At 39.6% G+C, this 26,484-nt stretch overlaps 1 protein-coding gene across 1 annotated transcript; it reads left to right on the forward strand.

Moving 5' to 3' along the window:
* Positions 1-726: 726 nt before the first annotated feature.
* Positions 727-25,763, forward strand: LOC117491397 (RNA polymerase II elongation factor ELL). The gene is made up of 12 exons (XM_034141359.1): positions 727-864; positions 3,664-3,711; positions 14,286-14,413; positions 14,817-14,971; positions 17,364-17,605; positions 18,225-18,352; positions 19,919-20,033; positions 20,714-21,170; positions 21,687-21,750; positions 22,186-22,357; positions 22,468-22,512; positions 22,915-25,763. Exons 1-12 carry the CDS (start codon positions 727-729, stop codon positions 23,023-23,025), a joined length of 1,803 nt encoding a protein of 600 aa, XP_033997250.1. The 3' UTR covers positions 23,026-25,763.
* Positions 25,764-26,484: the final 721 nt, after the last annotated feature.

Below are 26,484 nucleotides of genomic sequence, written 5' to 3' on the forward strand. Positions count from 1 at the left end.
ACAGAAAACATCCTCCCGGCCATATTGTAAATAAACCCTGCGTTACTGACTGTCAGGCTACTCTTTAATCCTCAACCAAAACATGTTGTCCATTAGAGATTAAATTAATCCCAATTCCCTATTCGTCATTTTCATTTCTATGTTACACAGTTACAAGATACACACACTGTTAGTATAAAGTTAACATTTTAGGGAGTTTTTTGGGATAAATACTTCTTAATTATTAGTGTATGGGATTGTATTCTATCTATAAAATATCTTTAAGAAAAAATACTTTTGATTTAATAGTGTACTTTTTAGAATTTTGAGACTTTGGTACTTTCCTTATAATAAATGTATGATACAAGTTGGAAGTTTCTCTGCACTGCACAAATACATACTAATGTATGACATTTAGCAACTTGGACACAGCATAGATCAAAGACTAAATAAAAATGAGATCTGGAAAACGAAAGTAAACTAGTTATTTAACTCGTCCTTCCTCTGTCTGTGTGTGTGTGTGTGTGTGTGTGTGTGTGTGTGTGTGTGTGTGTGTGTGTGTGTGTGTGTGTGTGTGTGTGTGTGTGTGTGTGTGTGTGTGTGTGTGTGTGTGTGTGTGTGTGTGTGTGTATAGCGTGTATATTGTGTGTATAGTGTGTAGTGTGTAGTGTGTGTTAGCTCCGCCCACAGCCTCTCTCCTCCGTGACGTAGCAGGCAGTATGTCGCCAATAGTGCTCAGTTGTAGAAATGGCAGCGCTGAGACAGGAGCATCGGTATGGGCTCTCCTGTGGCAAAATCAACAAAAACAACCCAAATCAAACTCTATATCACGTCAAACTCACTGACACTGCCATCCGGACCCTCGAAGGCTACCAGAACCTGAAGGTAAGAAAAAAGATCGGCTTGAACTTTGGAGCTAGTGTGTGTTTTTTCCAGCTATATTTTCTATTATCTAAATCGCCTCCCAACTCCGGGAACTGTAAAATCCCTGTTGTTTGGAAGCTCGTTCTTCCCTTTTACTAGGAAAAAAAGTAAAGTTTAAATAGTTGAGGTGGTCTTATCGAAAGAAGTTGGTGGTTGTTAATGTTGTTTTTGTGTTTGGCTGTTAGAGAAGGCTTAGCTGGATTTATTGTGATCATAACAGGCAATTCAATAGATCTGATGAATGACGGGATTTCATTAAATTCCCCCTTTAAACCCTGAGTGAAATGTGTTTTGTGCAGAAAAGGGCAGGGTATTTTCATTTCTGCTTGTTTACCAAAGCGTAATCTCCCTAAAAACCAAAAGGTATTAAAGTTCACGTATGACAGGCAGAGGTTTGTGATAATGCCCTGAGCTTTAAAACCTTTGTGTTGTCTCTGCTTTCTACACATACATTACATGTGAAATTCATTATTTAGATTTAGGGCGAACATATTATTGTCAGTCATTAGATGTTTTTTTTCTAAAGGCAGTTTTTTTCTTGCTTGTTTCGCTCTCGGGAATAAATTAATGAACAAGCTATCAAGCAAATTATTCGACTACTCTGAATCAGGAGACTGTTTTATTGCTTTTATGGTCCATTAGATTAGACCGAGTTAATTTAGTCTATCCAAATGGTGTCTCCCAGAGCAAGGCTTGATAAGTTAGTCCCACAGTTAGGACAGCAGTTGGCTCATTTGCTGAAGATTTTTTTTGTTGTGTTGCAAGTGGGGAGGAGGGACGGGGGGGGTCAAAACAAATAAGTGTGTGGCCCGGAATAGACCTGGTCTCAGCTGTATAGTCGGCATTGGGCTCGACGAGTTGTCGCTGGGGTCTTGTGTGTTATTGTTTTTTTGCTCGCCCAGCTGAGTAAAGCAGAGTAAACTCCAGATCTCACACAGCCTGACAGCCTCCTCCAGGCCACACCAGGCAGGAGAGGTTACTGCTAAACTTTTCCAAGTCAAAGATCATCCCATAAAATACTGTTTTAGACCCCCATTGAGATGAAGGAGATGTGCTCAGGAAGCTCAACCTTAAAAGAGTTTCCTGTTTTCAGATGTGATTTGTGAATGAATTTCAATTTACTCTCATTTAAACAATACTTTTAAAAAGCTGAGTCTCAACTTAGATTTATACAATTTTCTCAAAGCTGAGGATATTTCAAAACTCATTTTGAAGGGAAATGGGTTCAATAATATCCTTGCAGATTTAGAAAAACAACAAATATATACATTACATGTCATTTATACAAAGATATACTAAGATAAATTGGAAGCAGTGTATTTTGGGCACTTTTGCTTAGTAAATTACCATGAGGTTAATCAATGATATAAAAATGTCTACCGAATCCTGTAATTCATTCAATTGTATCTTATACAACACACTTTATAAAGGGTTTATTATTGTAAAGCTCCATTACTAACAACAGCTTTGGGTTGCCAGGTTGTGAAAATCATTTTCGCTCAAATGCTTTGTATCCATTTTGTAAACATGCAGTTATAAATGGCAACAAGAACTCATGGGTCTCTCACTCTCCAACAAGCTATCATGTAGGCATTTATAAATAAGTTATTAATACATTAATTGGGATCAAATGCTGCAGACGGATGAGGATAAACACCATGCAAAGGGATTTTTCACCAGAAACCTATATGCAAATTATTATCTGTGGCTAAACACTAATCAATCAATTAAATTAAAATAGCTTTATTGGCATGACCATAATGACATACAATATTGCCAAATACTTGTATATGTGCCATATAAGTGGTATAAGTGGTAACAATGGATTTGCTAATCCAAAAATATTAATAGATTATTGTCATATTTAAAATTATCATTATCAAAAATGAGCTTCTTTATTTTCACTTGTGATAAACCATCTGATTTTGCCCAGGGCCTTGTTGTCACAAACAGTATGTGCTTTAATATTTATTATTTCATTCAATATTAAACGGGTGATGAAAAAAATCACAACAATACTCTTCAATAGGGAAGACATCTCCCAAAACCATAAATAATAAATTGAGAGTGCTGTCAATCACAGGCACAGCTGTACTTGGCAGATAATTGTCTCCATCTATTAACTATGTATCATGTAGCCTCAAAGGCAGATTCCTTTTTATTTCAATATCAATAAAAGATACAATATGATGTTCTGGTGCTTGGTTCACCATGGTCTTGGAGATCAGTACAGTTATAAACCAAAGCAAGAAGGGCTTATAACAAGTTAAATATTTAAAACAAATATATATTTTTTTCTTTTAAATGTAGATTTTTTTCTTTTAAATGTAGATTTTTTTAAATTTGTGATTTGTAAAAAAATAAATAAAAAGGAACAAACATGCTCAGCAACTGACTAACGCATGCAAAATTCCTGTCGGCTATAGATTGCTTTATCACAAACACTCCTCTGACGATTTGGGAACCAGAAACCTATGAATTGTACATTTAATGATATTTAAATATGGCTGCAATTCATCAGTGTAAACCCGGATTGTAAATGTGAATTATAGCAATGTTTTGGCATTTATTGAGGAAAGTTTACCAAGTCTCATCTCATCAAGCAAGGCTGCTGTTATCTAGAAAAATCCACCATGCAAAGCTTAAACAATGGCGATATATTTTCACTCATAGTGTATGAGCTGTCCATTACATTTGACTTAATTCCGAAATCACTGACCAGTTTCTTCTATCTCTCTCTCTCTCTCTCTCTCTCCTCAGGCATCACTACCAAGTCAGCCAGCGATTTGCTTCAAGGGGAGCCAAGGGGTAAGATGTTTTGCATGTTCTCCTAATGCCTCAGAAATTGAATGCTCTAATTGGTTCTGTTTGCTGTTGAACGCACTTGTGACAGTTCCTCTGCACATCTTATTTGATTATTAAGCACTCGCATGCATCAATGGAGAGGTCAAAAACCCTCTCACTGAAATGGCAATCATGGATTTTGTTGGCTTGGACTTTTCTTTTTCTTAAAACCAAAAGATGCAGTGTTCAACGCTGATATTGTGGCTACTTTGAATGCAATAGAGCCCAAAGTGTGATAGAAAGATGTCTAATAATTTGCTCACTTGTACCATGGTGTATTAAATATCAAAGACAAAGTACATCATCTACCAAAATACTTGTCACTGAGAGCACGAGGGCATTCCTGTATAGCGTATGTAAAGAAAGATGCCCGTGTCCGTCCAGATTAGCCGGGCCACTATTACACCCGCCCCAGCTCGGCCTGCTAGGCTACTACACATTTACCACACAATCGGCCCTGTCTAAAAGGAGCTGGTCTAATCCCCGCAAGAGCCGATTGCATTGACGAAAGTGACTTTGCTCTGTACACAAATGCCAGCCCTGTGTGCTCACATAGACCCTGGAAGCCCTAAGACAGGGTACGCTATACCCCCAGGCTGCTAGCCAGGTTACTGGGTCAGGCTCGCAACTGGGGAGGCTTTGTTCGGGGAGGGTGAAGAGGTAGGGGGGGGGGGTGGCCCCCATGCCTCCGTGCCTGTCGTCTCCGTGCAGACATGAAAGATTTGAAATACAGGAATGATACATGAGCGGTGGAATTTTTTGCGAGGCAGGATTCAAAATGTGTCTCAAACAAAAATAATATTATGTAAACATGTAATGAAACATCTGTAAAATGAGCGGCAGATTAACCTGCTCATAAGAGTCTTTCTGTGAAGAAATGTTAAGTGAGGGCAATTTAAGTGTGCTTTAATCACTGAATAGGATTTGGTGATTATATCTTGGTTGGCACATTACATATTCAAATTGCTTTGCGGAATTCAAGCACGGGCTCCCTCCCCCCCTGACAATAGTCCCAGAGCTGGACGATTGGGCATTAATGAGGTAGCTGCAACCATTGGTGATGGGGGAGGCTAGATTAAGCCGTTAGTGGGGGGAGGATGTTGGTGAACATGGCAGTCTGGCATACAACAGACCGAGTGGATCACCAGTATCTGTGTCTCCACGTTGGAGGTTTACAGCATCACAGATGTAGCCACTTTCTAGTTGATGGATACGTGTTTGCCCGAGATCATCCCTTCCCAAAAAGCAGCATGAGCTTCTAGAGGTCATGTGTAGTGAGTGAGGAGGCTTGTGTCCACTGACAGTTGCCAGCTGTAGAGCTCCATCACAGAAGCCACGACTGCTCCTCTCTGATCTTTGTCCTCGCTGGCTCATGTCACATTTCCTGTAAAGGGCACTTCCTGGGCCACAAAAACCAGAGGAATTCTTCAAATCACTGTCGTGGCTTCTCTCCAGGGCTCAGTGGTATCAGGGCCATGGCTCCTATCGAGAAATAGCACGCTGAGGTTTTTCGGCTGCCTTTCTCTCCGACCCTGCGGCATTTAGCCTTTCTGTTGTACATTTTCTGCCAAGCTTGTTATCATGCGATGAAAGACACAGGCTCACAGATGCCTCTGAATCTAGTGTTCAAGGCAACTTTGAAACTAACAAGTTTCAATCAAAACATGTGCTATTTTTACTCACTTGAATGAGGTATAAACAAACGTAAAAAAAATTGAAGATATTAGAGGAAAGTGAACCAAATGGGTTTGATCAATAACTAGCACCTGGCAGTAAAAGGAAATACATATAATAAATAGAAACTGAAGCAAATCCTAAGAAATAGGAAGAGTAGAGAGATAATCTTTTTTTAACATTACATAAAATGTGGAAGTTGAAAAGAAATGAGATTTCTGGAATACTTTGAAATCACCAGGGATTAAGGAATATATTCAGAGCTGGTCTGGGTTCCCATGGCCAGGAATTTCACATCCTAGTGCTTATTTTCCTTCAGGGCTGGCAACGCCGCCTGCTTGTTGGCATGATCTATATCCATTTAGAAATAAATGAAGCTTGTGTTACTTTCCGATTTATTAGATCAAGGCTGTAGGGGTGAATGAAGTATGTTTTATCCATTGTTATTTCTTAAAATAACATTCTTCACATACTTCTATTCCTTGATTTCCCCCCTCATACCTCTGTATTGGTGAGTAAGCACTGCATCTCAGCATTAAGTGGTTCTGTAGTATTCTGTTCTACTGAACGTATCTTTTATACGTGTTATATTGCCGTAGTAAACATGGACATTACATTTGAATACACTGTTGTGCTGTGTCAGATGTGACAACGGTTTAATTTCTTCCTCAGTTCATAAATAGATAGATAGTACTTTATTGTACTATCTATCTATAAATGTTGAAATGCAGTTGCCTAGGTAATTCTTTTTATTTTTATGGCCCTGTCTGCATTTATGTGCACAGCTGTCACACAAAGGCAGTTGTGTTGGGATGAGGGGAATGTAGAGGTACTTTAAAATATATTCTCATGACGACTGTGTGTGAAGGCTGAGCTTCCCCTGGGCTCCCTCCCGCCGGCCCTCTTGATTATTTTGCCATTTCACCCCATGCCTTGGCTGAGTCCTTGGGAGACATCAGGGCCTCTATCTCACACACGGCTGCTCTGACTCTACCCCCCGCCACCACGCCGCTTTGCTTCGCCTCCCGCTCACACTGCAAACAAGCTTTTGCAGTGTGCAAGTGTGTATGTGTCCATGCACACATCATTTTTTCTCCTTTTTTTTTCCTGGAAGCTAATTAGAATAACAATAACAGGAATGCGGTTTGAGAGCCGTCTTCTCCCAGTGGCATAGCAGAGAGAGGGAGAGTTGTCCCACGTGTTTCTGAAAGGGCACACGCCGCTCTATTCATCCAGATGTGTTAAGCGAGGCAAAAGTCTCTGTGTTCTCCGCTCGTCTGAGACCCAATGTGTTTACGCAGGGCTAGTTGGCTTTAGGATCTTTGGATCATACAGTATATTTTGGGAACAAGCCCCATGAGATCCTGCAGTTAAAGAGGACTTCTCTTTAGTTAGCTCCTCTGTCATTATTGTGTTCTTCGCTTCAAACAAGGGATTTCGAAGGATGCCATGGTGACTGTGGCAGTGTTTTAGTTTTAGGTTTTGAGAATGCTGTAAAAGAAATTAATAGCACAAACTGGGCAGGCAGTGTGACTAAAGATGGCAACATGCAAGTGTAATAAAATATATACTTGCCAGAATTAGAAACAGAGTGAAACACACACAGAGTTTTGTGTTTTTGCTATTTGTTTACATTCCCATTCTGAAACCATTAGGACCAAAGTTGTCGTCGTCACCCTGGGAAACTGGAAATAGCAACGAGGGAAACTCACAATAACAACACAGGCTGCTTTAAAAAAATGTAGCTGAGGGAATATGCAAATTTAAAGAATGTTTTATTTGTTTTTAAGTAATAGGCTGCATATCCCAGAACTCAGCAAGCAAACTCTTGAAAGATTCAATGTGGACAGTCATAAAATATAAGCATTGACATCAAATCAAAGGCTATAAATGAGATGCTGTTTGTGAGTAAACGCAGCAGACTGATATTTTAGATTGATGATAAATGTTTGGGCTCTAGAGCTGTGTGCTCATTTACCCCAAGGTCTTGTTTGGTATCCGTAAAAAGGTGGAAAAGATGACTAAATATAATGCTTACTATGCTGTGTGTAATTGATTGCAGTATGGTGCTCCAATGTATTTAAATTATCTAAATCAAATGCAGTTTGTGACAGTGTGTTAACTACATTTTACAGTCAGTTGTCTTGTTAGTTGCGTTCTTAAAAAGCGTCCATAGTTTTATAAGCAAAACATTCAAATGATTTCAACATAAAAAAAAACTAAGCCTTCATTTCTTAAACATCTAAACAGGTTCAAACCATTTATCAAAACAATTGTATATGTATTTTAAATAAATGTAGGATTATTATAATACAGTTACCATTCAAATAGCTTATAAGTGTTATGATCCTACTGTGCAAAGCTGGTGGTTACTAAGCATCTAATAAGTCTCTGGTACTGTAAAAAGAAAACAAAGTTGCCAATAAGGAAATGTTTCATACAGTGTCAGGAACTGCCCTCTAAGGAATCACAAATATTTTGTTCTTGGGTTAAAATATGTGGCATAACAGGATATGAGCAGAACAAACATTGCAAGTAAGCATGTGCAATGTTTATGTTTACAGTCGTAAGGAAGCTTAACTCCAAAGGCTTGAAACCAACACCAGCTATTGTTTAACCCAAAGACACAGAATTCAAGCTGGTTTATATAATCCTTATTAGTTTTTGTCCGAGGTTACACACAACATAAAAAGGATTGTCTTATCCAACACACAAAGCAAACAATGCCTACAAATCAACAAGGAAGCTTGAACGTTTTCAAATGATTTTTCATAAGCAATATGGGATACTATTTAACTCATAAAGCTAATCATTTGAAACCAAACACATATCTGTTCTTACTATTGTATTTGAGATTGACAGCTTGAGTGCATTATTTGGCTCACCTCTTCAATCCATGCAACCTGATTTTACACACGACACCTCAGTGCATGTTTTGGATTTCCCCCTGTTTATCCAAGTTTCCCTGCAAGTTAATCAGTTTTGAACATACTTTCCAACGCACAATCTGTGAATTGTTAAAGGATTACAGACTGCCTGTCTGCATGGAGAGAAAAGTCCGGTAATGGGAGTATAGCACTACACGTGGTTTGGGGGATTGCTCCAGTGAAACAGGCTGTGAATCAACAAGGGAAAACCCATACTGTTGTCAGTGCATCTGAGGCACTAATAACCAGTGTGTTAAGGGAATTAGAAAATTCCCAAACACTGTCACCATCCAATGCAAATTAGACAAGGTTTAGACGGGGGAATCCATATAGAGGGAAAACATGTCGCAACGCATTGTGAACAGAGGAAACTGCCATACACCTAACATGGGCTTTTAAAAACCTCCATCCCTCTGTGTATAAAGAGAAAGGCACCTACAGTAAGGAGGGTTGGGGGTGTCGGGGGAGGGGAGACGGAGAGTGTTCGTTGAGGTTGACAGATTAGCCCCAGCCTCTTGGAAAAAGACTGATTCTGCTTGGCATAACAGGCAGTACCTTGGGGGATGCTCGACAGTTGCCCATCCCCATATCCCCATATCCCCTCACTAACTCCCGTCAGTCCCCACCCCCCTTCTTTTGCTTTCCTGTCTCTACCAACCCCCCTCTATGAATAGATCCTCGAGCACAGGAACCACCACTTCCATTCAGGCTCAATGAAAGCATGATTTAGACTACAAGAGGTGATGCCACATGTTTTTAACAAATCTGAGTCACAGTGCAATTGTTGATTAAACTGTATAAAGCTTGGGGACAGTAAATAAGAGTAATGAGTGGGACCCCCTTCTCTGGGACAGTGCACTTGCTTCTCTGAATGTGACACTTAAACAGGGCTGACAGTTTATTGTTTTACTCTGTCAATGCATCACTTGTGGAGTCTATATGATGTATGATCTATATAACATTTTGCACTAACAAATGAAGTGAAAGAGGAACAAATACACTTGCTGCAGCCGGTATCCATCCCCCTCTTCTTTGCTGATTTTTTCGTCACATTCCTAAAGGAAGACTATTTAGGACCATCCCTCATGCACTGGCTCTACTGGGAGCCACCGACACCCACCTTCACTTCCCTCCCCTTCCACCATACACACCCCAAACCCCCAATCCCTCCCTTTACCCTCAACAACACACAGCCACACGTCCCCGCTGTTCATGAATAATCCAGGCGGCCCGACAGGCCATTGCACTCAGCTTTGTGGGGGAAGAAGCTAGAACAAAAGACGGGCAGCTCACAGAGCAGCTATGGCTGAGTAGGCTCAGATGAGAAGACAATGGTAACTAGTGTCAGTACAGACAGGGGCAGGAGGCAAAGACTTCAGAGTAAATCACATATCCAGGCGCCGGATCTCAGTATTGCCATGCCAAATCCAGAGCTGGGAGCCTTGCTTTCGTCTGCAGAGCAAAGACAGAGTGAGAACTATCCTCTCATCTTTCCCTGCAGATGTTTGGCCTGCAGAATCACAGGACTGAGGAGGAGGGGGGGGGGGGGAGAAGATCCCTTCAGTAAAGCTTTTTTTGCTTCCTCAACAAATGGCAGGGTTAAGATCTCCGTTTAACCTCATCAAAGATGAGCAGTTTAAACATGCTCGGGATTCAAAGATGAAGTTTTACAAGGACATCCCGACGGTGTCCTTTGTCCTTGTTCAACTGCTGAGCCCCCTACCAAGAGTTTCTGTTCCAGTCCAGTTCACACCTTACAGCAGCTTGAAAGTATTTGACATCTCCAAACACACAGACCCTGGAGTAGCAGATGTGGCTGGCCGAGGCCACAGAGGCAGTTATTGTATCAGCCTGTACGCCCCATGGGGGGCTGGACTGACAAGGTGTTAAGGATTGCCGTTCTGAAGCCATTTGGTTACTCTGACTGTAACTACCCAACGGCTAAACCTGACTCATACCAAAGTACTGCACACAGCTCTCACTGCTCCGTTCTTTTTTATAAAGCTGTTTAATTGTATTTAACTGACACATGTTAATAGTACACTCTGATGACAATAATACCCCATTAAGCTTTTCTCTGATCCCTATCCTCATATTAATGGAATCACACAAATATAATTAGAATATTATGGAGCATTAGCAATTTCATTAATTATTTTCCTGATCCTGAGATGGACAAATAATGCTTATTTAATAGCTATCTCCATAATTACTAGAATTCTCACAGAGGAAATAGCAATACAAATGTTACATCAGGAAATTATTTGAATAAAAACTGAAATCATTACTATCTTAAGTGCATTTTAATAGTTACAATTGCATTTTTTTTTTTAAACACATTTTTTTTATATAGTATATGATATACATAGATATATGAGTCAAAATAAAGGGTCATTAGTAGCTTTCAGCTTATTCATCAGAATCAGAATTCCTTTATTCGCCCCACAGAGGGGAAGTTTACATTGTTACAACAGTATAGATAGGTATCATAGATAGATATTCATCATGGGATTAATCTCATTTGGAGACCCATATACCACAACATGATGCCCGTCTGCAGTATGTGTGTGCCATTCAATCAAAGCAGCAGACATAAATATTAAATGTAAGCATAACATTAGTTGCTCTATGAACCACTCAGCTAAGCCGAATGAAATGTGGTTTGAGTCTTGTGTTTGTTTGATGGCTGTGAATACATGACTCATAGTCCCTGCTATGTGAATATTGAAGCTATTCTATGCACTGACATCTCTAAAAACTCTTCTGTTTGTGCTTATTTTTTACTTATTTACATATATTTAAATTAAGGATTGTTAATTCTGTGCCTTTTGTTTACATTTTAGTTTGTCCATTGTGATTCATAAAAAGTGTAAGTAATATTAGACTGTCTCTGTGAACATGGAGCGTAAGCTGTCAACTAGATATTTGACCTGACTCCCTGCATTTGCCCTGAGGGAGTCTGAGGCTTCCTCAGCTCGAAAACAGAAAAAACAACCACATAAACATACATGCATACGCACACATTCACAGCCTCGGGGGATCAGTCCAAAGCTCCATGCGGGGATGTCTATGACTCAGCATCTCTACGTAAATTAACACCTACTAGTTGACCGACTGCTTTTTCAGGATCACCAACCTACAGCTGAGTTTTGTTATTGGTGTGCAGTGAAAATGTCAAATGTCAACTACTGACCAGGTAACATGATAGTGAATATGGTATTTCCTGAAGTGATAATACAGATTACGAACAGTGGAGTCAGAAGCAGAGTAAGGACATTGTCTCCTACCATGGATACAATATATAATTAAAGGTGGGGTAGGTAAGTTTGAGAAACCGGCTCGAGATCGCTAGAATTTGAAAATACACAACCGGAGAAAATCTGCCACTTCCTTATAGAGCCCCTCCTCCAACACACACGAACGCGCACATGACCAATGAGGGCACGAGATAAGTTTGTGCACAGATGGAAGGCTGACAGGCAGGTAGGCCATCCAGTTATTGGTCGTGCTTTTTACAGTATTACTGCTTCCACAGATGACATTTCTTTATGGATTTTTTGTCAAAGCACTTAAGATATTCATTGCTATCGGGATGTTAAGAGCATTCCATGGAATATAACAAAAAGTGTATCTCGAGCCGGTTTCTCAAACGTACCTACCGCACCTTTAATATATATATGATATATTAATTAATAAAACATTATGGGTTTGAACTTCAACTGTTTTCAACATTGAGTTCCGATTATTAACGTTAACCAATTATACTTTAAAAAACCCAAAAACAAAACAATACATTTGTTTCTCTTAAATGCCACATTTGAACTTATAAGCATTACAACGCACCATAGCTCAATACAATACACTCAGAGGTCTGAAGCTACAGGTGTAGCTACTTGGTCTTGTGGCTATACTGGATATTTGATGGCAATATCAATAATTGACTGACTGATGATGGTTACTTGTATGTAATGGAGACACTGTTCCTTAATCACCCAAAATATATTCTGGGCATTTCTCTACTGACATGTGTTCTTTGTTTCAGCAAACATATCAAAAGCTAAGCTAAGCTAATTGTTTTAGCTACTTTATATTCATCAGCTCTCTGCAAGAAAGTGAATACGTTTTTCTTTTCTCAACTATTTAATACTTCCGATTGTTGATTTTTGCTGAACTTTCAAGTATAGGGCCTTGTGTTTTTTAGCTGCAAATTTGTGAACCTGATGTTCAACAGACAGGCTCTTCTTTAAGAGTCAGAAACTGGGAACTAATGGCTTAACTGACATATGGTTATGTAGCATAGAAGGAAGCTGTGAATAAAACAGGGGCGACCTCTGAACAGTCTGACCTGACTGACATTGATTAGAATTTGAATGTGAAGTGTGCACGGTGGCATGGATGGGGGTGACAGGCAAATCTAATGCATGGCTGGAGGGGCTCATACTGCTGCCATCGATTGAAAGAGGGGACATGGTGGCACTATTACGATGCTAAATGTGCTCTCACCTCATCAAAGGCTAGCTTTTGTTTAGCAGGACTCTCAATTTATAACCAATTCAAATTCAGTTCTTCTGCATGCCCTTCTCTGCGTCAATTACCCTGTTTTAGTCACTTGTTGCTTCTAATTTTGGTCAAGGCGCCTACTACTTTACTCTCTTAAAGTAAAAGGTCCTGAGGACATGGCTTGCCTCATGTCCCTGCTGGCTTTGATGCTTTTTTGGTTGATCGTCCTTAATTAGCGTAAAACCCAAAGCAGACGCATGTCAGACTCCGCTTTACCACTCCACTTCAACGGTCAGACATAAATAGGTCAGAATTAATGGTCAGCTGTGTGTCTCAAGTGTTCCCGGCCTTGTGGGCTGCTTTGCGTTTTTTGTTGACATGGGTGGGCTTGTGCACATGAAGGAAAGCTGGAGGCTATTGGGGGTTGGGTGAATGGCATGCGTTGGGTTTTAGAAGAGGAGGGGGGGGTGTCGAGGAGAGGAGAGGAGAGGAGCTGTTCATTGGCTCTGTGCTGCAAAAAAACTGCTTATGGCTTTGCTGCATGACTGGGCATTTGTGACAGCTATAGTCCTGCCTGCCACATCTGCTAGGGACACTGTGCTCTCAGCCAGTCAGCTTATAATCAATCACTTACGACGGATAACTAAAGAGGCAGCTTCAGGTCCATCTGACTAACGTTTGTTTTTCTGAGAGCTCTTAAAGCGCCTGTGAGCTGTTGCAGCCATTTGAAATGAAGTACTACTCATTAGTAAGCACATATACATGCATGGAAAGGATGTTTGATTATCATTGGCTTTCTGTTGAATCTAGGACACTATCAACAAAAGTACTAAACTGTACATTTTCAGGCTGAAACACAGCTGCAGGCGCTGTATGAGAGAGCCTCTGCCAATTGTGTTTCAAAGAACATGTTACCTGTTGGTTAATGACTTCCTATGGTGAACTGTTCTTATTAGTGGAAGTAGGTTTTTGGGTCATTTTATGTAATAGGTTTCTAGACTCCAGCCTGCCGGCTTGGTTGTTGCTAGGGAGCCTCAGACAGTCTGTGACAGAGGAGGTTATCGCCACAGTGAAAAAGCTGTCCACTTTACTATTGTTGTGTGTTGCCTTTCAGACAGGCTCCTCCCATGAGTGGCTACAGGTCATCATCTCTGACCTAAGAGTGACAATGTAGCCCCTCTGAGAGGGAATTATTTAGGTCACATGTATTTATTTAAAAAACTACCAGTGAATAAAGATCACTAAAATGGTTTCAATAAAAGAAGCTGCTTTGTTGATTTTCAGGCTACATTTGAGATAAAACATGCGTATTAGTTAACACAACACTCAACTTAGCTTTTGCCTTAACACAATGAAGGATTATTTTTGTTTTTCATCTTGAAACACTCTAAACTAAGTTTCTATTGATTTGTACTAATTGTTTTATTTGTCTTACAGTATGTAAAGATCCCAGCGCCAACCCCTGAAGCTCCGGATGGATTCAGAGTTTTCTCGTTCTACCTTTCCAGTGACAGCAAAGACAAGCCTCAGTCCAGCTTTGACTGCATTCACCAGTATGTCTCAGGGTAAGCAGCACACATAACTCTTTCCACGGTCGACCACAAATGGAATTTGTAGTAAATTTGGTGTCTGGGACTGCAGTGCCTTACCAAACACTGACTTCTCTCTTCAGTACTACAACAACAGACAGTACTACTGTCAGGCTATATTAAAACAAGACTACAATAACACCTAAAGGCCGTCATACCACTACTGACCTAAGAAGGTGTGACCAGTAATTATTGAGAACAGAGCAGTAGTGTTTGCAGCTAAGCAATGTGAAAGGGTTGGTTAAATGCTTAGATTAGTGCGGTCAGACTTTTAACCTTTTTAACTGAACACAGTACTAGAATTTGCAAGCAGGCAAAAGTCACAGAACCGGTTACATATTTATATAGAATTTGTAAGCTTCAACTCTCCTCCACACAGGGAGGGCAGGGATCATCTGGAGGGCCAGGGTAGCATTCAGGACAAGATCACCGTTTGTGCCACAGACGACTCCTACCAGACGACCCGGGAGCGCATGTCTCAGGTGGAGAAGGACATCTGGAGCCGCTCAGCAATTGAGATCAAGCCAGGGCCAAGTAAGCTTTTGCCTATTCACTGTATCAAAATGCTGGTGTATCTTCCTGCCTCCGTTTTACATCGCAAGCCTTCAAGCAGGGATCAAGGACAGATAATTTGAGTTTTCATGTTCCCAGAAAGTTTCTGAACCATTGCTTCTAACCATTTTATCATGCTGATAATTGCCATATGGTGTGGAAGTTATCACATAATTGATCAAAGAGCTTCATTGCAATTATTCATGCGAGAGGGATGCCTCTCTGTCTTGTAATTTTCCTTTCATTTTGACCAGATTGCTCAGGCACTGTGCCAGCTTGCCTGCCAGCACCGTTAATGTGATCGAGTTTGCTAGAAGTATGCGTTAACAAGTCTCATGCTGATGAAGTTTTGCCTAAATTGTAATTACACTGACTCAAATTTAATTAATTTTCTTTTGATAAAATACTACTAAACATCATCTAAAGAGGAGTCCATGCTTAACCTCGAACGATTGGGTCCCTAACAGGCAGGATCTTCTACTGTCAATTCATTTCTCTAATCACTGCCTTCTCCTTGCTCGTGGTTTTAGACTCATTGTCGATTAAATTGAGCATGCTGCAACTTTATAAATGATCTAGACATGAAGCTTCATGACATTTACAGGTCCCATGGGAATTTAAATGTTTGTGTAGATCATATTTAATGAATAGAAACACACTGCAGACCAACACTAAAACATGCTGTTACAGTAATTGCTGTAGCAGCCAGCTGTTGGAGGTGGTTTCTACACTTTACGTGCCATGCCTTGCTGCCCAAATTGTCTCTCAGAGGCTCTTACAAAATAAATGTAATCTGGCACATGCATGCATCTAATAAATGTTAGAAATACATGAGAAATCCCTGTTAAAACATGCAGTTACAGCATTCCCCGATTTACTTGAACATGTCTTGCAAAGCACATAGCTTTCCTTACTCCCGCGGAAAGCAGAGAGAGAAATCCATGGGTTTCGGATCAGAGTATGTGCGATATGCAGTGGAGAGCACATAGTTGTTTTGTGGTGACTGACTTGTCTTTTTATGGTACAGTAAAGCTATACTCATCAGAAAAAATGTCCATATACCAACTCAAAATTACAGGTTACGGAGTAGAAAAATGTCCACTTAAGAGGAGGATGTATGATTTGAAGTTCAGTTGCATTCGGGGAAAAGAGGGCACTGACAATAAGCAGTTAAAGTGTGTGCACACACCAGGTGTCGGACAAGTTGTAAAAGTTCAAAGTAAAAAGAAATATAAAAAAAAAATCAAATATATTTTGAAGCCATTCATTATATTTGTTATCCTCTATAATATTGATAACCTATTAAGAACAGTTGCTACTTTTAGTGTTTAGTCATTGCTTATAATTACGCCCACATAACTTAAGCGTGTTAGTTACCCTAAGTGAGATGTCTCTATCACCTCGAAATGTCATAACAAGTTTCCATGACAATCTTTAAAACTTTTATCAAGCTACTGTAATTTATTGCCATCAAACGATGGTTCTTGTTGCTGCTTGTTTGAAATGTGGCAGTGCAGGTTTTTATTTCAGTGCATAAAGGATATTCACATGAAATCTCTTTGACCTGGTTCCCGGTAGTTGTTGAAACAAGCCGCTGCAAAGCTGTTGCATTTTGCAAAGTCGATTTAAAGTCACTTCATTTGAATCTTACACTTTGTAACACTCTGTAGAAATGACAGTTTACAATATACATTCCCTGTATAAATATGAATAAATTATGGCATGCTGTCCCTGTGAAAGTGACCGATAGCACCCTCCAAAGTATGGCTTAAGGTTGTAATGAGATTACAGTCTGCAGATATCTATAAGCACTGCCTGCCCAGGTTCAACTGAATTAGAACTGCAACAGGAAGAAAGGGCCTCTCTGTGTTACTTGCTTTAGATCCCATGCTCTTCTGTTTACCCAGTACTAGGCTAACCCTAGTGCAACCCCTTTCACCGTTTTCCTCTTGCAACAACATTACCCTTCCCAGAAAAAAAAAAAAAAGGAAAGTGCATAAGCACAGCCCCGTGCTCAAGGTATTTATGAAGGTATCTGTTGCATGAGTCAGATTGCATGACAATAGAGAGATATAATAAAAGATTAAGGTCTTTCTTTCAAAATCAGGGTGTGATTTGTATAAATGGCCTGAGGATTGGATTAGGAATGATATGTTGGCTGCTTTGACAGGATACAGTGAGCATACTTTTGAATACTGTTATCAGATCAGTTACAATCTCTTTGGTCTTGTCTAGTTTTTTGTATTGCAGTATAAGTACGGCCCTTCAAAACCAGCTTTAGATTACTGCTGGGATAACTTTTCGAACCAAAAGCGTGCCCTTATCATCCCAAATCTTGTGTTGAAACTGCTGTGCCCCTTTGTTTTGATCTCAGGTAAGTTTGTGAAGGTCCAGAGGAAGCAGGGTCTGGTATCAGGCTCAGATGGCAGCAACAAGCACTCCCCCAGCAACAAGAGGAGCCTGGTTCCCACCCCTGTGGCACACCGGCCCTTGAGGGATCGCATCATTCATCTCCTGGCCTTAAAGCCCTACAGGAAACCTGAGCTGCTACTGTGGTTGGAGAGGGAGCGGGCCAGTCTAAAGGACAAGGCTGACCTGACCTCAATACTGGAGGAGGTGAGACATCTGTCACCTAGCCAAATAAACACAGTTGACGAATGATTTAACATACTCAGATGTAAAGTAAAAGATAATGTCAAAATGCTGTGTGATAATTACACATTAAGCTTTATTTAGTGTCAGTTAAAATCAGGTTAAGGATTAAAACTATAATCATAAATTAGTCCCTATCTGGCTACAGCTCAGACCACAGCTCTGAAAAGGTGATGACAGTTAGTTTATTTCAGGCATATTTCCTGTGTTCACAATGTTTGAGTGTCCCACTGCAATCATCAAGTGGAGACTGTACTGCCGCTGGTAGCTGTAATTAGGCTGTGCTTTAATTATCTTTAGAGGAGAAGATTGTGTTTTGACAGGAGAAGGGGTGGGGTGTCTCCAGCTGGGATCAGACTACTTTCAGAATTGAAAGTGGTTGGTTTGTCTAGATTTGTATCAGCAGGATTAGGTTGAATAAGGGCAGGGTTAAACTGTTTTCCCACTGAGTAGCAAACAGGTCTTTATTTAAATATAAGGTGGAGTCACAGCATTGAAGGTTAACACAGTTTGATGTTTTTATTACCTCAGCTTGCCTCCTTTGCTGTTGATTTATTTACATTGGGGTGTGTTTTTTTTTCAGGTTGGCAAACTGAACCCTAAGGACCACAGCTATACTCTGAAGGATGAGCTCTACAGACACGTTCAGAGAGACTGGCCTGGATATGTAGAAGAGGAGAAGCAACTCATCCACAGGCTCCTGATCAAGTGGTGAGTTAGCCATAATACACAAAAATCTGTTGTTTTGTTTCCTTGAGCGAATTTGAAATGTGTAAGAAAAGGTTCTGTTTTGGCTACTTGAAACAAACAAAACAATGGTTCAAGATTTGGAAAATACACCCCAGATGAGAAGATGTATATGTCAACGCTAATTATAAAGCTAATGACAGTCAATTAGCTTAGTTTAGAATTAAGATGCGAAACACCTGGCCTTGCTCTGCATGTAAGTAACAAAATTAACATTTCAACACCTCTAAAACTCACTTATAAACAGATTATATATTGTTTGTTTAGTATACACAAAAACCGAATGTTGGAGGTGCTGGTTGAAGATTTTGTTACCTTTTGGGCCAGGTTAGCACTTTCAATTTGTTTGGCTAAACTAATAGCCTGCTGACAGTAGCCTTTTATTTACTCTATACACGAGAGTGGTATGCATATTTTCATACAAATCTTTGCAAGAAAGAAGATGATGAAAACATTTCACAGAATAAAAAGTCAAACTATTGCTATAAAGTTATTTTAGATGTTTAAAGACCCGTTTGGATAAAAGACTTTGGGATGGACGCGTTTTGACAGTGCTGGCGTGACTACAGAAAGGACACTGAATTAATGTAGAAGTCTGCTGTGATCATGTTGAAAGGGGAGCTTCTAAATGACTACTTCTGTGCACTGATGAACCTCTAAGTGGACACATCAAAGCTGAGGAGAATATTCCCTGCACCCTGTTGCCAAATGGCATTAGCTGGGAAGGTTCAGAGCAGCAAGGCTGAGCTTCTCAGGGTGAGCTTCTCCCCTTGTACGTTTCCTCCGCCTGCCAGTAAACACGCAGGCCATGTGCTTCATGAGTGTTTTGGAAAAAACTCAAGTCCTTTTGGCTGATTTCACAACCCCCTCTGTTCACCACCCCTGCTAAGTGTAAAAAGCTTACAATTGTAGTCATTAAATTGTTTGCCAAGTGTAATAGGACAGCGATAGCCTGTAAATAATGCAGATTTTCTTCACTCTAGTTTATTCATTTATTTGAGTATTCATGCCTTCTTTCTTTTGTAATATCATTCTTCAGCTCATGTTTAATTTCTCCAAACTCACACAACAAAAAGGTTGCATGAACCCATATGGGGGAGTGACTTGTTTGAGGAAGGAGCTGTAGGAAGCAGATTAACAGAGAAGAGGGTTTGGTCCTCCAGAGGTTAAATCTGCTGCTATTGTTCTGCTCACTGGACTGTGTTTAGTCTTTGTGCTTGCCCCCTGTAGATTGCATCACTAGAGACACAAAAAAAACATACCACATTAAATTGCAAAAAAAAAGCTTTGATAACATTCTAAAGATTGACAGTTTTGTAATGTCAATAATTGTGTCTTCTGTGGAAAAGCTGCCACCACTGTCTGGAAAGTGTGTCATAACAAAAATGATAATTGCTCATCCACTCACTCATAAATCTACCAAAGCCAGCTTTATGACCTACATACGGCCTCTTCCTGTTTAGCTTTACAGGCCATTTACCTCGCAGTTACTGTCTGACTGAAGGGGCTGTGTTCTGAATCTCTCTTCAGGAAACTCCAGCCACTCCACAGTATCCAGTTGAAGAGTCCCCAGTCCAACCAGTCATTCCTCAAAACTCCCGGGGACTCTCCTTCACATCTCAGCCCTGCCAAGAATCTCTCCGTGGTAATTATTCACCTTGAATGAATTCTCTTGTGACGCTTCTTCTTTCTTATAAGACTGAAAATAGATAGGTAGATTCCTCTTTTGCAGATACACATTACTGGAAATATGACAACCCTCTTCTATCTTTGTGTTAATTTGTTATTTGCTTCAGTGTAAATATAGCTCTGACTGGAATAGAAGGAATAGTTACACAAATTGTTAAATACATGTTTTCCTATTGTGCAGTAAATATATAGCTAGTGCTCCTTAGCTTAATATGTGATGTGCTGCAGTATTTCTTGGGGATCAGATGTTTTAAACCAACAGAAACGTTGTGATGTTATTGGTCTTGGCCAATACATAGTCAAGCACCTCGTAGAATTGTCAAGTCACTTCTGTTTTGCATCGATTACACAAATTCAATTCAATGTTTTAGTTTGTGAGCCGTGTTTTCTGTGGACAGAGCAAGGCGAGCTTTTGGCTGTAGCTTCATATTTAGTTTGGATACGCGAGAGGTGTCAATCTTCATCTTACTCTCTGCAAAATAAATGGAAAAACACACATTACAAAAGGTCAAACTACTCCTTTAAATTAATATCTAATCATGATACAGGCATGTTCGGATCACCTCATGTAATTTCCACTCTCATATCAATAAGAAAAAGCAAATCAATCAATATAATCTCTTTCTTCTCCTCTAGAAACGGCCGTTGCCCTCGGACCCATCCAACTTTCAGACTCCCAAAAAACAAAGACTATTAGACCAGTGTCTGCCACTGCAGTCACCATCTCACGGAGACTGCGTCACCAATGGGGCTCGCAGCTCCTCTAGTCATGGAAACTCTAGAGTACAGATCAAACTGGACTTCGACAAAACCAACAATCATCTCCAGGGGAGCCCAAATGGACTGCACTCACCGCACAAACTCAGCGGGTCATCTACTATTCCCAAACTGGAGAGGACAGAGCCAGCTCCCACTGTACCCAGCCCTAAGCCGCCACACACTGACACGTCCATTTGCACTGACCAACCATTCACCAACGGCCAGCACAAAAAAAAGAAGTCCAAAAAGCACAAAGACAAAGAACGAGAGCGCTTAAAACCAGACTGGATTGAGACGAGTCCAGACCTGAAACATAACAGAGAACATCTCAAAGGTAAACAACCATAACACCAAACACTTCACTTTTATGTAACGTGTTCTCACACTTCATGTATCTTTTTGTGCTGTCCTAAATCAGTTTTTTTACTATTTGTTGGGGCCATGAAATAAACAGCTTTCATTTAGCAAAAAGGCAAAAAATATCAGGTTTGAGTTATAGTTGGTGCTGCAGGCCCACAAGGAGCAATTCATATATTTTCATTTGAGAGAGCAGTGAGTGTTGTTAGTGCTCTAGCACTTTCTCTGCCCTGCTGTCCTCAGTCAGGCTCTAGTCTGTTGATGATTGACTGTGAAACAGCTGGGTGACCTACGGTCGAGCGAGTCAGCAGGCAGCATGCCTCCTACTCTGAGGCTGCTGACGTCACGGCTTGCCTTGGATCAGATCTCTTATCAGAGGGAGTGATAAATTATTCCATCAGCCTTGATATGATAGGCACATTATCGCATTTGCATTGGCAGATTGCTTTAACCTTTTTTTCAATGTGTGTGTGTTTGTTTTTCCTATCCACAGATCATGAGGGGGAGAAAACACCTGTCAATCGAACCTCCGCAGAGGCACTGCCTGAATATTTAATGTAAGATTCAAACACACACACCCTGACTGTGTTACATTTTCAAATCCCAGTTTCAGAAAGGATTAATGATTCAGGAATTCAATCCAAATATTTGCGTGATATCTCATATACATTGTAAAATAATCTGTCATCACTCTAAGCCACTGAGAATAGATACCCTAAAGAGTGAGGATAAGCTTTAAAACATTTTTAAAAATACAGTGAAGAACCACATGTCTAAATGAGCTGTCACAAAGCTTTAGTGAAGCAAACACACATGTTATGTCTTACATTTTTACATCTGGTCAACACATCATGCTGTTAAATCAGTGACGTGTCAGGCCTCTCACTCCACCGTTTTGCAGTGCCATCTACTGGAAGGAATTGGAAACAACTTAGTTTCAAAAGATCACTTCTGCTTTGAAATAACATCTGGTTTATTTGGCTTTTTCTCAGAAAATACAGTACCATAAAAGCACTGGAGCAGAGGCAGGAGTATAAGGACGACTTCTGTGCCGAGTACGATGAATACAGAGCTCTTCATGCCCGGATCGGGGCTATCACAGAGATGTTTGTTCAGTTGGGCTCAAAGATCAACACTCTTTCCCCGGGAACACAAGAGTACAAGGTACTGTCAGACCAGGGGCCTTTAAAAGCCCCGTTTCTGATCAAACACCAAAACAATAAACTGTTCAGATACATGGCATCCTAACACTCTTTTTTTTGTCATCCTTTCAGCTCATGGAGGACCAAATACTACAAAAGTACCGAAAGTATAAGAAAGTAAGAATAACATTTTTATTTAATTTCATGTAACAGTTGTGACTCATGAACATAATTTTTCTCTCATTTTCCATTTAAAATAGATTTTTGAATTTTCCTATTTAAAAAATATGTGATGTTAAAATTGTATTGACTTTATCATTGAGGATGTACATCATAGTTTGCCAATCCACTAAGAAGTTAGAACTTTTATTTTTAGATTAAATTGCCATAAATTCTACCCAACATCAATTGATCAAATACTGCTACTGAGGGTGCAATAAATCAAATTGCAAAAACTCCAGCAAACCTCCCTGAAAAAACTAAGGACATGATAGATTTGTATAAGAATACACGGATGTTCTAACATAAGGGCGATCACGTTGAATGTCCTTTACTGATGGCTCACTTTTTTCTTCACAGAAGTTTCCTGGGTACCGGGAAGATAAGAAGCGATGCGAGTACCTCCATCAGAAACTGTCACATATCAAAGGCCTGATCACAGATTACGACCGAGCGCAGGGACTCTCCTAGTCAGCGGCGTCTACCCTCAGCAGGGTTTAATATGACTGGACCAAAAGACTCCTAATGGAGCCAAAGACTGCCAGCTGGGACCCGGAGTCACTGAGACACTTTTCACTTTACTCCTTCGAGTATTTATGGAATCGAGGAGCGGGTTTTTTTCTAGAAAGTGGGCCGAGACCACCGACCCGTGATCAAATGTTGCCCTTTAACATTTTGGTTTTTAATTATGATTTTTGGCTGGATTCTGTTCTGCTGTATAATGGTCCAATGACGAAATGTAAGCCAAATCCATTTTATCGGAAGTGCAAAGCAGATTTGATCCTTCCTGCTTAATGTATTTTTATTTGTATTCCTTTATCTGCTCAGAACTTTAAAAAATGTGTTGATTTATTTAAAAAAAAAAGTATTACATTGATGGTACAATCAAACTTATGGGGAAAGAAATGCTACTAAAGTCTTTATATTTATCATACAACAGGAATCCTTTTATTTGCTGTTTGCCAATAGAAAGTCAACACATTTAAGCACATCAGTTATTCATTAGTTACAGTAATAAGATCAGATCATAATAAGGTCACAATCATTTTCAATGTCTCTCCTTGGAAGCCAATGCAAACAAAATCTTATCATTCATACAAAAATACATTTCTGCAGGACTAAACTTGCAGAGGGTTTTCTCAATGCATCACTAAAATGAAAAGAAAATGAAATGTAAAGCATAATATGCAGTTATTCAGGCTTTGATCTTGAGTAATTTAACCATGTAGCTGCCAGCGTCCGGTGTCATTTCTAAGAAATGTTGGAATGCCACAAAACTACTCCTCACCTGAACGCTGGTTTCAAGATAGTGCTTGTGCACATATGAGTGTCAACTTCACCCACATGTAGCCTACCACCAACTGCCTTTTCATTATCAACTCTCTCAAATCTTCTGGTTGTTGGTTTACTGATAAACACAGTACACCCAGTAATCATGCTTTATCTAAGCTGTAGATGAATGACTAAAAGCTCTATGAATCATAACTTTTCACTCTAAATGCAGTTTTAAAAGCGTACAGGGTATTTGATCTTGGTAATCGATCATGTTTGATTTAATATGATCTTGCTTTGGTTGAAGTATGGCGATTGCAAAAGAGATGCCTTTAAAAGTTGGATAATGTAATTTTTAGTACACAGGTGGCACTGTCAGTCGGTTCATACCACTTTGGTTCAGTTTGGGTGTAAGGAGCAGGCAGACCTCTAGAGGGTGCTAGCGGCGCTTTTAGACTCATTTTAGACTTTCTGGAATCATTCATCCCAAGGCAGGATCATAAGAATAACCACAAACTGTAATTTGATTTCACTTTATGATTAGCTTTAGCCTGATGTAGGAAATTGATTTCAGATGTCAGTGTTCTCTGGACATTTGGATCAATGTAGCCGTTCTCCCAACTTTTGTCTTAATGATTGCTTAGAATGGGAGCTAGTATTTGCCTTAACACTCACAGTATGTCAGACATTTCCAAAATGAGGACACCCCTGTTGGTTTACCCTGCACAGTTCAAAGCATTCTGAGACTTTTTCTTGTAAATGTATTTTAGTTTGAAGGAACTTCAGTTACTGGATAGTTGTTACTGGATAGGTATTGTGTTATCTGTGTTCTTCTTGTTTTATTACCGTGTACGTCTAAATCATTTTCTGTTTCTATCAGATAATCATGAACTGTTAAGGAATTGAATTCACTCTCCAATCGTATCAAGTTCCACTTTCAAAAGAAATAATCATTGCAGAAATGTATACAAAATAATGTGCTTTCCTTTTCTTGATTTCTCAATGAAAATACTTCGTAGGCTTATTGTCACATGTTAAGCAGTAATTTTGCATAAGGTAAATGTACGTTGTTATTTCTTTTACATTTGGTAGATTACTTCTGGTATGTTTGAAGGATTTGAGACTGGCAACAGTTGCTCTGTCTTGGCACATATGAACTTTTCCAAGAGAGGAATATTTATTAGCACTGACTATTGGAAAAATAAGAATTGTAAGCCCAGATTCTGAGCATTAAATATCAAAGCAAAATATGCTGGATCTTAAAGTCCTGGTACACTGAAGTTTTATTTATTTTGGCTGTTTGGATCTATTCGAAAGACAAGACCACACAACGTTTAGTTAAATGTGCCACAAAGCTCTAATCAACAAGAGAAATTATCTGGTCAGTCTGTTCTGGTCACTGTTTTTTTTCTGGTATTGGATCTGCAAATCCATGAGACATTGTTTAATTGTACTAAAAGACAGGAGCACGATGCCAGTTCAGATATACAAAATTATGTTTAGGTTGTTTCACAGAATTTGTTGTTCAAAACAGAAAGGTACTGAATCAGTGTTTTAAAAAATGATGGTGAGATGGAACCATACAGAACACCATTCAGATGACCTTGAAAGTGATAATTCACAAAACAGATTCAAGTCAAGGGCTTCCCATCTACCACAAGAGTGGTATTGGTCAATTGCATAATACATATGAAATCAAACAATCTCAAAAGGCAAAATATCACTCTAAACAGTATGAATTCAGTTATCCCTACCATTCATGTCAACATGTTGATTTTGGGAACCAGACCCTCGATGAATCTCAAGTGCTAACTGTGATGTGTTTTCTTTTTAGTAATACTGTCGCGGGAGCTAACTACTGATGGTGCCTTTCCATTCAAAGAGCAGAGCCACTCTGCATGTAACTTGTATTGGTATTCTGTAAAAAAAAAAAAAAAGGACCAGCAGTATTTAAACATCTGTAGTTTCACACTGGTGCCGCTGTTCAAAGTGCTTTGTTCCTTATCTTTAGATTAAGTTGGTATCAGATGCCTTGTAAAATCTTCTTAGTTTTTGGGCGCGGACATTTTTTCCAGATATGTAAATTCGGCATTTGCAAAAATGCAAGGTTTTCCTGACACCAATTAAACTGCATTTTAGGTTAGCTGTTCAAAATAATGTCCTGGATTTTGTTTGCATTTCTTTTTGCAGCCCCGCAAAGTATTTTAACAAATGTAATACTGGTGCATTGATTGGTTTGTTGGTACTGGAAAACCAAGTCTTGTTGAAAATGTGAAATAGGACATTTCGCCTATTATGAATCACTGCAATTGGTCTACCTGGAAGAACAAATTGTTTTTATTTATTGTTTTATATGCGTTTGTCCTTTTATGGAATCCAACTTTGCAGTTAGTTCATTTTTTTTCAGAGCAACACTCAAAGTATGGTGAAAGGGAAATGGAATATATTTTTGCAATTGTTGATGGTGGATACTTTATCCCAAAGTCATCCACTTGAGTAAAAAGCTTTCAGAAGAAGTGTATGGTTGTCTCAGTTCAAGCAAAAAATAAAGCTCTTTTGAATTTAACAAAGTATCATGTTTCCCCAAGAGGGCAGTGTTACTCAATGTGTTTAACTGAACTGAAATTTCCCTTAAAGCACCACTAATTAACATTTCTA

Source organism: Trematomus bernacchii, unplaced genomic scaffold, assembly GCF_902827165.1.
Source record: "Trematomus bernacchii unplaced genomic scaffold, fTreBer1.1, whole genome shotgun sequence".
Lineage (NCBI taxonomy): Eukaryota > Metazoa > Chordata > Actinopteri > Perciformes > Nototheniidae > Trematomus > Trematomus bernacchii.

Bases quoted from the DNA above. Each gene is read 5' to 3' on its own strand.
- LOC117491397 (XM_034141359.1), top strand. From the start codon at position 727: ATGGCAGCGCTGAGACAGGAGCATCGGTATGGGCTCTCCTGTGGCAAA. The intron at 14,414-14,816 runs GTAAGCAGCACA...TCCTCCACACAG, and splicing joins ATTCACCAGTATGTCTCAGG to GGAGGGCAGGGATCATCTGG. The intron at 20,034-20,713 runs GTAATTATTCAC...CTTCTCCTCTAG, and splicing joins CTGCCAAGAATCTCTCCGTG to AAACGGCCGTTGCCCTCGGA.